Genomic DNA, 12,569 nt, shown 5'->3' with positions numbered 1-12,569 from the left:
TCCATGGGTCATAGAGGAATCTAGACAATGAGGCAGCAGGTATTGGCAGATGAACTCATCACGTGGTAAAGGGTTTCCACCTTCAGAGCAGGGGCGTCAGGCAGCGTGCGCCGAGGGGCGGCGGGCAGCGTGCGCCGAGGGGCGGCAGCTTGCGGCGTAGTACAGGCTGTAGAAACTAAATAATAATATGCAGAATACAACACAGGCACAAACAGAAGAGGCCGCTGGCAGCACTGTATACTTTGTACAGAGAAGCAGGGATAGGACACGGCATAGAGTAATAGATGAAGAATCATTCTCATGTTACATCCTTGCTATAAGACTGAGGGGGGTCCCTACGGGTTAGCCTCGCTGTGAGGGGCGGCCCTGTGGGTTAGCCTCGCTGTGAGGGGCGGCCCTGTGGGTTAGCCTCGCTGTGAGGGGCGGCCCTGTGGGTTAGCCTCGCTGTGAGGGGCGGCCCTGTGGGTTAGCCTCGCTGTGAGGGGCGGCCCTGTGGGTTAGCCTCGCTGTGAGGGGCGGCCCTGTGGGTTAGCCTCGCTGTGAGGGGCGGTCCTACGGGTTAGCCTCGCTGTGAGGGGCGGTCCTACGGGTTAGCCTCGCTGTGAGGGGCGGTCCTACAGTCTAGCCTCGCTGTGAGGGGCGGTCCTACAGTCTAGCCTCGCTGTGAGGGGCGGTCCTACAGTCTAGCCTCGCTGTGAGGGGCGGTCCTACAGTCTAGCCTCGCTGTGAGGGGCGGTCCTACAGTCTAGCCTCGCTGTGAGGGGCGGTCCTACAGTCTAGCCTCGCTGTGAGGGGCGGTCCTACAGTCTAGCCTCGCTGTGAGGGGTGGCCCTGTGGGTTAGCCTCGCTGTGAGGGGTGGCCCTGTGGGTTAGCCTCGCTGTGAGGGGCGGCCCTGTGGGTTAGCCTCGCTGTGAGGGGCGGCCCTGTGGGTTAGCCTCGCTGTGAGGGGCGGCCCTGTGGGTTAGCCTCGCTGTGAGGGGCGGCCCTGTGGGTTAGCCTCGCTGTGAGGGGCGGCCCTGTGGGTTAGCCTCGCTGTGAGGGGCGGACCTATGGTCTAGCCTCGCTGTGAGGGGCGGTCCTACGGTCTAGCCTCGCTGTGAGGGGCGGTCCTACAGTCTAGCCTCGCTGTGAGGGGTGGCCCTGTGGGTTAGCCTCGCTGTGAGGGGTGGCCCTGTGGGTTAGCCTCGCTGTGAGGGGCGGCCCTGTGGGTTAGCCTCGCTGTGAGGGGCGGCCCTGTGGGTTAGCCTCGCTGTGAGGGGCGGCCCTGTGGGTTAGCCTCGCTGTGAGGGGCGGCCCTGTGGGTTAGCCTCGCTGTGAGGGGCGGCCCTGTGGGTTAGCCTCGCTGTGAGGGGCGGCCCTGTGGGTTAGCCTCGCTGTGAGGGGCGGCCCTGTGGGTTAGCCTCGCTGTGAGGGGCGGACCTATGGTCTAGCCTCGCTGTGAGGGGCGGTCCTACAGTCTAGCCTCGCTGTGAGGGGCGGTCCTACAGTCTAGCCTCGCTGTGAGGGGTGGCCCTGTGGGTTAGCCTCGCTGTGAGGGGTGGCCCTGTGGGTTAGCCTCGCTGTGAGGGGTGGCCCTGTGGGTTAGCCTCGCTGTGAGGGGCGGCCCTGTGGGTTAGCCTCGCTGTGAGGGGCGGCCCTGTGGGTTAGCCTCGCTGTGAGGGGCGGACCTACGGTCTAGCCTCGCTGTGAGGGGCGGTCCTACAGTCTAGCCTCGCTGTGAGGGGTGGCCCTGTGGGTTAGCCTCGCTGTGAGGGGTGGCCCTGTGGGTTAGCCTCGCTGTGAGGGGCGGCCCTGTGGGTTAGCCTCGCTGTGAGGGGCGGCCCTGTGGGTTAGCCTCGCTGTGAGGGGCGGTCCTACAGTCTAGCCTCGCTGTGAGTGGTGGCCCTGTGGGTTAGCCTCGCTGTGAGGGGCGGTCCTACAGTCTAGCCTCGCTGTGAGGGGCGGCCCTGTGGGTTAACCTCGCTGTGAGGGGCGGCCCTGTGGGTTAGCCTCGCTGTGAGGGGCGGCCCTGTGGGTTAGCCTCGCTGTGAGGGGCGGCCCTGTGGGTTAGCCTCGCTGTGAGGGGCGGCCCTGTGGGTTAGCCTCGCTGTGAGGGGCGGCCCTGTGGGTTAGCCTCGCTGTGAGGGGCGGACCTATGGTCTAGACTCGCTGTGAGGTGGTGAGTACTGTCCCCGGTACCAGCGTAGGCATTGGGTGGCCCCCACCTCCTCTCACCATCTGCACTTAGGCTCAGGGTCTCTGTGGTTCTCCAGCTGTCCGTCATGTGCCACAGTCTGACCGTCCGGTCCCAGGATGCGGTGGCCAGGATGGACTTCGAGGGGCTGAAAGCCACACTGCTGATCGGCCCTTCATGTCCAGCCAGAACCTGATGAGACAGAGAGATGAGGAAGGTTCCTGGGCAGAGCCCACGGATGGAGCGTCTTGCTTGGTGACACCTACATCTAGAAGCCGCCCAGTCTGCATGCTCCACACGTACACCTCGTAGGAATCCTGTGCCCCGGCACAGACAATGTCCCCACTACCATCCACCGCCAGGCAGGAGAACTGAGCCGGCCGGGGAGAAGTGAAGGTCCGGAAGTTACGGTACCTGGAGACACAGAACCGTGTGAGTATTCTCGGCCACCAAGTACTGGCGGTGCCCAGATCACTGTACAGAGACAGCGGTACCTTAGCAAGCTGAAGGCTCTCACGGTGCCATCCAGGGACGCGCTGAGCACCACCTGCCCGTTACTGGTGAAGGTCACTGCCGTGATGCTGCTCGTGTGATCGGTGAAGGTGACAAAGCAAAAGCCGCTGCTCGTGTCCCATACTTTCACCTGTAGAGCAGACAGACAGGACATGCAGGATCCACCAACCACTGACTGTATATTACAGAGCACTGACAGCAACCCACCGCTTACCTTCCCGTCATCTCCCCCGGTAACAATGTGCTGCCCGTCAGGAGAGTAACACAGCGACACCATGTTATTGAAGTGACCCTGCTGCTTCAGCACATACGACTCACTCTGCCACTCCCACACCAGTAGCTGGCCCAGTCCTGCAAGACACAGATGTGGTTACCACCAGGGGGCGACCTGCAAGTGAGGAGATCTGTACACAACCCTCCAGAAGGGGGCACACAGCAGGGAGGGACAGAGAGGACAGGTGCACACACCCCTACAGCAGGGGGCACACACCAGGGAGGGACAGAGAGGAGAGCTGTACACACCCCTACAGCAGGGGGCACACACCAGGGAGGGACAGAGAGGACAGGTGCACACACCCCTACAGCAGGGGGCACACACCAGGGAGGGACAGAGAGGACAGGTGCACACACCCCTACAGAAGGGGGCGCACACCAGGGAGGGACAGAGAGGAGAGCTGTACACACCCCTACAGAAGGGGGCGCACACCAGGGAGGGACAGAGAGGACAGGTGCACACACCCCTACAGCAGGGGGCACACACCAGGGAGGGACAGAGAGGAGAGCTGTACACAACCCTACAGCAGGGGGCGCACACCAGGGAGGGACAGAGAGGACAGGTGCACACACCCCTACAGAAGGGGGCGCACACCAGGGAGGGACAGAGAGGAGAGCTGTACACACCCCTACAGCAGGGGGCACACACCAGGGAGGGACAGAGAGGAGAGCTGTACACACCCCTACAGCAGGGGGCGCACACCAGGGAGGGACAGAGAGGAGAGCTGTACACACCCCTACAGCAGGGGGCGCCCACCAGGGAGGGACAGAGAGGAGAGCTGTACACACCCCTACAGCAGGGGGCGCACCCCAGGGAGGGACAGAGAGGAGAGCTGTACACAACCCTACAGCAGGGGGCGCACACCAGGGAGGGACAGAGAGGACAGTTGCACACACCCCTACAGCAGGGGGCGCACACCAGGGAGGGACAGAGAGGACAGGTGTACACACCCCTACAGCAGGGGGCGCCCACCAGGGAGGGACAGAGAGGACAGGTGCACACACCCCTACAGCAGGGGGCGCACACCAGGGAGGGACAGAGAGGACAGGTGTACACACCCCTACAGCAGGGGGCACACACCAGGGAGGGACAGAGAGGAGAGCTGTACACACCCCTACAGCAGGGGGCACACACCAGGGAGGGACAGAGAGGACAGGTGCACACACCCCTACAGCAGGGGGCGCACACCAGGGAGGGACAGAGAGGACAGGTGCACACACCCCTACAGCAGGGGGCACACACCAGGGAGGGACAGAGAGGACAGGTGCACACACCCCTACAGCAGGGGGCGCACACCAGGGAGGGACAGAGAGGACAGGTGTACACACCCCTACAGCAGGGGGCGCCCACCAGGGAGGGACAGGTGCACACACCCCTACAGCAGGGGGCGCCCACCAGGGAGGGACAGAGAGGACAGGTGCACACACCCCTACAGCAGGGGGCGCCCACCAGGGAGGGACAGAGAAGAGAGCTGTACTCACCCCTACAGCAGGGGGCGCCCACCAGGGAGGGACAGAGAGGAGAGCTGTACACAACCCTCCAGCAGGGGGCGCCCACCAGGGAGGGACAGAGAAGAGAGCTGTACACAACCCTCCAGCAGGGGGCGCCCACCAGGGAGGGACAGAGAAGAGAGCTGTACACAACCCTCCAGCAGGGGGCGCCCACCAGGGAGGGACAGAGAAGAGAGCTGTACTCACCACTGCAGCCAAAAGCCATCCAGTCCCCTGTGCTATTTATGGTGATGGAGGAGATGCTCTGATCCGAAATACTGCAGAAAGTGTGGTCATAGGTTTGGTAAGTGAAGTCACTGATCTGACCCCCCCCCCCCCCCCCCCCACCACCCCCTGGCAGGAGGTGTGAGGCACTTACCTCAGTGAGTGGATGAGGCTGACATCCGGCAACTCATGAATGTGGAACGTCCCTGACGAGAACCCGGTGACCAGAAGATTCAGCTTCCTGTGAAAGGCGGCTGCGGTGAGAGAGGTAAAATCGCCCTCTTTATTGAAGAAGTGTCTGAGCGAGAGGTAAAGAGCGACATGTAAGTAAATAGCATCCAAACGCCAACACAACCCAGCAGCAAACATAGTAATAAAGCGGCAGCGTTATAATGTGGCTCCGCAGGACACTTATCCTCAACCGCCTCGTATCAACCGCAGGACACTAATCCTCAACCGCCTCGTATCAACCGCAGGACACTAATCCTCAACCGCCTCGTATCAACCGCAGGACACTAATCCTCAACCGCCTCGTATCAGCCGCAGGACACTAATCCTCAACCGCCTCGTATCAGCCGCAGGACACTAATCCTCAACCGCCTCGTATCAACCACAGGACACTAATCCTCAACCGCCTCGTATCAACCGCAGGACACTAATCCTCAACCGCCTCGTATCAGCCGCAGGACACTAATCCTCAACCGCCTCGTATCAGCCGCAGGACACTAATCCTCAACCGCCTCGTATCAACCGCAGGACACTTATCCTCAACCGCCTCGTATCAACCGCAGGACACTAATCCTCAACCGCCTCGTATCAGCCGCAGGACACTAATCCTCAACCGCCTCGTATCAACCGCAGGACACTAATCCTCAACCGCCTCGTATCAACCGCAGGACACTAATCCTCAACCGCAGGACACTAATCCTCAACCGCCTCGTATCAGCCGCAGGACACTTATCCTCAACCGCCTCGTATCAACCGCAGGACACTAATCCTCAACCGCCTCGTATCAGCCGCAGGACACTAATCCTCAACCGCCTCGTATCAACCGCAGGACACTAATCCTCAACAGCCTCGTATCAACTGCAGGACACTAATCCTCAACCGCCTCGTATCAACCGCAGGACACTAATCCTCAACCACCTTGTATCACCCGCAGGACACTAATCCCCGACCGCCTCATATCACCCGCAGGACACTAATCCCCAACCGCCTCATATCACCCGCAGGACACTAATCCTCAACCACCTCATATCAACCGCAGGACACTAATCCCCGACCGCCTCATATCACCCGCAGGACACTAATCCCCGACCGCCTCATATCAGCCGCAGGACACTAATCCCCGACCGCCTCATATCACCCGCAGGACACTAATCCCCGACCGCCTCATAGCACCCGCAGGACACTAATCCCCGACCGCCTCATATCAGCCGCAGGACACTAATCCTCAACCACCTCATATCAACCGCAGGACACTAATCCCCGACCGCCTCATATCACCCGCAGGACACTAATCCCCGACCGCCTCATATCACCCGCAGGACACTAATCCCGAGCGGCTCATAGCACCCGCACAACACTAATCCCTGAGCGACTGCGTCTGGTGTAGGCGATGCCGGGGTCACAGGACAGTTACCTGGACAGCCTCTTGTACTGCACCCTCCCTGCCTTCTCCTCCGGTCCAGGTGTGGCTGTACCTCGCACCTCCTCTGCTGTCTCTACTTCGATATCCGTGTTCTCCACCTCCTGGGGTTTCCTCTTTGATTGACGGGGAAGCAGCTGGGATAGTTCTGTATCACACTGCCAGATGCAGAGCGTCGCGTCCGAACTGATGCTGTACAGCTGCGGAGCAGGGAATGGTTCTGTAATCTCTGCAGCTGTATAGGCCGTTCAGACCCACGCCACATGTGCAGCATATAGCTGTGTACACACACACACACACACAGTACACCGGCGCAGTGCGACAGGGGGTAGTGTAACAGTACATTGTACACAGTCTGCGCAGTTGGTATACAAAGAAATCCAGTACAGCTCCCGTAACCCCCCCCCCCCACACACACACACACCTGTAGCCAGGTCCCCCCCATCCCTGTTACAGCCCCCATTCTCTATACTCACATCCAGACTGTCCTCCTGGAAGAAGCATGACACTATGGCATCTTTGTGACCCCCGAGGGAGTAGTAGGTGAGGTTCTGCCAGCGGTCAGCACCAAACACCCACGTGGTCATGTCCTTGCTGCCCACCGCAAAGCACCTAAGCAGGGAAACGACGGAGAAGGGACCACGTGGTGACTCCACGTAGTATTGCCTCATATCCTACATCCCACCGTCTCCCGTCTATCCCCCACATTGTCACCTCGGACCCTACATCCCACCCTCTCCCCTCTATCCCCCACATTGTCACCTCGGACCCTACATCCCACCCTCTCCCGTCTATCCCCCACATTCTATCACCTCGGACCCTACATCCCACCGTCTCCCCTCTATCCCCCACATTGTCACCTCGGACCCTACATCCCACCCTCTCCCGTCTATCCCCCACATTCTGTCACCTCGGACCCTACATCCCACCCTCTCCAGTCTATCCCCCACATTGTCACCTCGGACCCTACATCCCACCCTCTCCAGTCTATCCCCCACATTGTCACCTCGGACCCTACATCCCACCCTCTCCCGTCTATCCCCCACATTCTGTCACCTCGGACCCTACATCCCCCACTCCACTCTCTATCCCCACATTGTCACCTCGGACCCTACATCCCACCCTCTCCAGTCTATCCCCCACATTCTGTCACCTCGGACCCTACATCCCACCGTCTCCCCTCTATCCCCCACATTGTCACCTCGGACCCTACATCCCACCCTCTCCCGTCTATCCCCCACATTCTGTCACCTCGGACCCTACATCCCCCACTCCACTCTCTATCCCCCACATTCTGTCACCTCGGACCCTACATCCCACCCTCTCCAGTCTATCCCCACATTGTCACCTCGGACCCTACATCCCACCCTCTCCAGTCTATCCCCACATTGTCACCTCGGACCCTACATCCCACCCTCTCCAGTCTATCCCCCACATTCTGTCACCTCAGACCCTACATCCCACCAGCTCCCGTCTATCCCCCACATTCTGTCACCTCGGACCCTACATCCCACCCTCTCCAGTCTATCCCCCACATTGTCACCTCGGACCCTACATCCCACCCTCTCCCGTCTATCCCCCACATTGTCACCTCGGACCCTACATCCCACCCTCTCCCGTCTATCCCCCACATTCTGTCACCTCGGACCCTACATCCCACCCTCTCCCGTCTATCCCCCACATTGTCACCTCGGACCCTACATCCCACCCTCTCTCCTCTATCCCCCACATTCTATCATCTCTGACCCTACATCCCCCACTCCACTCTCTATCCCCCCACATTGTCACCGCGGACCCTACATCCCACCCTCTCCCGTCTATCCCCCACATTGTCACCTCAGACTCTACATCCCACCGTCTCCCGTCTATCCCCCACATTGTCACCTCGGACCCTACATCCCACCCTCTCCAGTTTATCCCCACACATTGTCACCTCGGACCCTACATCCCACCGTCTCCTGTCTATCCCCCACATTGTCACCTCGGACCCTACATCCCACCCTCTCTCCTCTATCCCCCACATTCTATCATCTCTGACCCTACATCCCCCACTCCACTCTCTATCCCCCCACATTGTCACCTCGGACTCTACATCCCACCCTCTCCCGTCTATCCCCTACACTGTCACCTCGGACCCTACATCCCACCGTCTCCCGTCTATCCCCCACATTGTCACCTCGGACCCTACATCCCACCCTCTCCCATCTATCCCCCACATTCTGTCACCTCGGACCCTACACCCCACCGTCTCCCGTCTATCCCCCACATTGTCACCTCGGACCCTACTTCCCACCCTCTCCAGTCTATCCCCCACATTGTCACCTCGGACCCTACTTCCCACCCTCTCCAGTCTATCCCCCACATTGTCACCTCGGACCCTACATCCCACCCTCTCCCCTCTATCCCCTACCTTCTATCATCTCAAACCCTACATCCCCCACTCCACTCTCTATCCCCCACATTCTGTCACCTCAGACCCTACATCCCACCCTCTCCAGTCTATCCCCCACATTGTCACCTCGGACCCTACATCCCCTACCTTCTATCATCTCAAACCCTACATCCCCCACTCCACTCTCTATCCCCCACATTGTCACCTCGGACCCTACATCGCACCCTCTCCAGTCTATCCCCCACATTGTCACCTCGGACCCTACATCCCACCCTCTCCCGTCTATCCCCCACATTGTCACCTCGGACACTACATCCCACCCTCTCTCCTCTATCCCCCACATTCTATCATCTCTGACCCTACATCCCCCACTCCACTCTCTATCCCCCCACGTTGTCACCTCGGACCCTACATCCCACCCTCTCCCGTCTATCCCCTACATTGTCAATTCAGACCCTACATCCCACCGTCTCCCGTCTATCCCCCACATTGTCACCTCGGACCCTACATCCCACCCTCTCCCATCTTTCCCCCACATTGTCACCTCAGACCCTACATCCCACCCTCTCTCCTCTATCCCCTACCTTCTATCATCTCTGACCCTACATCCCCCACATTCTATCACCTCGGACCCTACATGCCACCCTCTCACGTCTATCCCCCACATTCTGTCACCTCGGACCCTACATCCCACCCTCTCCTGTCTATCCCCCACATTCTATCACCTCGGACCCTACATCCCACCCTCTCCCGTCTATCCCCCACATTCCATCACCTCGGACCCTACATCCCACCCGCTCCAGTCTATCCCCCACATTCTATCACCTCGGACCCTACATCCCACCCTCTCCCGTCTATCCCCCACATTCCATCACCTCGGACCCTACATCCCACCCTCTCCAGTCTATCCCCCACATTCTATCACCTCGGACCCTACATCCCACCCTCTCCCCTCTATCCCCCACATTCTATCACCTCGGACCCTACATCCCACCCTCTATCCCCCACATTCTATCACCTTAGACCATACATCCCACCCTCTATCCCCCACATTCTATCACCTCGGACCCTACATCCCACCCTCTCCTGTCTATCCCCCACATTCTATCACCTCGGACCCTACATCCCACCCTCTATCCCCCACATTCTATCACCTTAGACCATACATCCCACCCTCTCCCATCTATCCCCCACATTCCATCACCTCGGACCCTACATCCCACCCTCTCCCGTCTATCCCCCACATTCTATCACCTCGCACCCTACATCCCACCCTCTCCCGTCTATCCCCCACATTCTATCACCTCGGACCCTACATCCCACCCTCTCCCCTCTATCCCCCACATTCTATCACCTCGGACCCTACATCCCACCCTCTCCCCTCTATCCCCTACCTTCTATCATCTCTGACTCTACATCCCCCACTCCACCCTCTATCCCCCACATTCTATCACCTCAGACCCTCCACCCTCTATCCCCCACATTCTATCACCTCAGACCCTCCACCCTCTATCCCCCCACATTCTATCACCTGGGATCCTACATACCACCCTGCACCCTCCATGTTCTATCACCTTAGACCATACATCCCACCCTCTATCCCCCACGTTCTATCACCTCGGACCCTACATCCCACCCCCCACGTTCTCTCCCCTCAGACCTCTTATTCCATCCTCTGCACATTGCATCATCTCCCCTCCGGGTTCCATGCTGGCCCCTCTCACTTACTTAGAGTCATCCGTCCAGTCTATACAAGTGGTCTCATCATAAGGGCCATAGAAGGATTTATCCAAGACGAAGGCATTGAACTCCCGTCTCTTCCCAGGCGCGTGGTAGAGTAACGCTACAGAGCCTTTGCACACCACAAACCTCCTGCAGGGGAACACAAACCAGGATCAGGAAGGGACTAAGGACATGCAATGACCTGAAGGGGAAACTGCAGGTCCCAGTGGTCCTCACCTGCCGTCCGGGGAGAACTGCACACACTGCACCGGCTGCTGGAAGCTGAAGTGGTTCAGAACAGCCTTTGTGATGAAACTGAGCAGAAGAGCAGATCCCTCTGTAATGAGACCGGGACAGGTGATATAGAGGGGTATACAGACGTCCCTATAGAGAGGGGGGGTATACAGATGTCCCTATAGAGAGGGGGGGTATACAGACGTCCCTATAGAGGGGTATACAGACGTCCCTACAGAGAGGGGGGTATACAGACGTCCCTACAGAGAGGAGGGGGTATACAGACGTCCCTACAGAGAGGGGAGGTATACAGACGTCCCTACAGAGAGGGGAGGTATACAGACGTCCCTACAGAGAGGGGAGGTATACAGACGTCCCTACAGAGAGAGGTATACAGACGTCCCTACAGAGAGGGGTATACAGACGTCCCTACAGAGAGAGGGGTATACAGACGTCCCTACAGAGAGAGGGGTATACAGACGTCCCTACAGAGAGGGGTATACAGACGTCCCTACAGAGAGGGGTATACAGACGTCCCTACAGAGAGAGGGGTATACAGACGTCCCTACAGAGAGAGGGGTATACAGACGTCCCTACAGAGAGAGGGGTATACAGACGTCCCTACAGAGAGGGGAGGTATACAGACGTCCCTACAGAGAGAGGGGTATACAGTCGTCCCTACAGAGAGAGGGGTATACAGTCGTCCCTACAGAGAGAGGGGTATACAGACGTCCCTACAGAGAGAGGGGTATACAGACGTCCCTACAGAGAGAGGGGTATACAGACGTCCCTACAGAGAGAGGGGTATACAGACGTCCCTACAGAGAGAGGGGTATACAGACGTCCCTACAGAGAGGGGAGGTATACAGACGTCCCTACAGAGAGAGGGGTATACAGACGTCCCTACAGAGAGAGGGGTATACAGACGTCCCTACAGAGAGGGGTATACAGACGTCCCTACAGAGAGAGGGGTATACAGACGTCCCTACAGAGAGAGGGGTATACAGACGTCCCTACAGAGAGAGGGGTATACAGACGTCCCTACAGAGAGAGGGGTATACAGACGTCCCTACAGAGAGAGGGGTATACAGACGTCCCTACAGAGAGAGGGGTATACAGACGTCCCTACAGAGAGGGGGGTATACAGACGTCCCTACAGAGAGAGGGGTATACAGACGTCCCTACAGAGAGAGGGGTATACAGACGTCCCTACAGAGAGAGGGGTATACAGACGTCCCTACAGAGAGAGGGGTATACAGACGTCCCTACAGAGAGAGGGGTATACAGACGTCCCTACAGAGAGAGGGGTATACAGACGTCCCTACAGAGAGAGGGGTATACAGACGTCCCTACAGAGAGAGGGGTATACAGACGTCCCTACAGAGAGAGGGGTATACAGACGTCCCTACAGAGAGAGGGGTATACAGACGTCCCTACAGAGAGAGGGGTATACAGACGTCCCTACAGAGAGAGGGGTATACAGACGTCCCTACAGAGAGAGGGGTATACAGACGTCCCTACAGAGAGAGGGGTATAGAGGTGTCCCTACAGAGAGAGGGGTATAGAGGTGTCCCTACAGAGAGAGGGGTATACAGACGTCCCTACAGAGAGAGGGGTATACAGACGTCCCTACAGAGAGAGGGGTATAGAGGTGTCCCTACAGAGAGAGGGGTATAGAGGTGTCCCTACAGAGAGAGGGGTATAGAGGTGTCCCTACAGAGAGAGGGGTATAGAGGTGTCCCTACAGAGAGAGGGGTATACAGACGTCCCTACAGAGAGAGGGGTATAGAGGTGTCCCTATAGAGAGGGGTATACAGGTGTCCCTATAGAGGGGTATACAGGTGTCCCTATAGAGGGGTATACAGGTGTCCCTATAGAGGGGTATACAGGTGTCCCT

General features: G+C 58.7%; 1 protein-coding gene across 1 annotated transcript in view; it reads right to left on the bottom strand.

The window, feature by feature from the left end:
- The window catches only part of PWP2 (PWP2 small subunit processome component), a 49,988-nt gene that overhangs the window by 33,125 nt on the left and 4,294 nt on the right, over positions 1–12,569 (bottom strand). The window contains exons 4-13 of the mRNA XM_083171442.1: positions 10,676–10,775; positions 10,445–10,588; positions 6,801–6,936; positions 6,319–6,524; positions 4,831–4,974; positions 4,659–4,729; positions 2,902–3,038; positions 2,669–2,817; positions 2,441–2,588; positions 2,216–2,366 (exon numbers count right to left, since the gene is read on the bottom strand). Coding sequence (XP_083027568.1) covers positions 2,216–2,366; positions 2,441–2,588; positions 2,669–2,817; positions 2,902–3,038; positions 4,659–4,729; positions 4,831–4,974; positions 6,319–6,524; positions 6,801–6,936; positions 10,445–10,588; positions 10,676–10,775 — 1,386 coding nt within the window. The remainder of the gene's footprint in view (positions 1–2,215; positions 2,367–2,440; positions 2,589–2,668; positions 2,818–2,901; positions 3,039–4,658; positions 4,730–4,830; positions 4,975–6,318; positions 6,525–6,800; positions 6,937–10,444; positions 10,589–10,675; positions 10,776–12,569) is intronic.

This window comes from Crinia signifera, chromosome 2, assembly GCF_055691185.1.
Source record: "Crinia signifera chromosome 2, ASM5569118v1, whole genome shotgun sequence".
NCBI lineage: Eukaryota > Metazoa > Chordata > Amphibia > Anura > Myobatrachidae > Crinia > Crinia signifera.
Note: the sequence above shows the minus strand (reverse complement) of the source record. Positions and strands in the feature narration are given on the sequence as shown.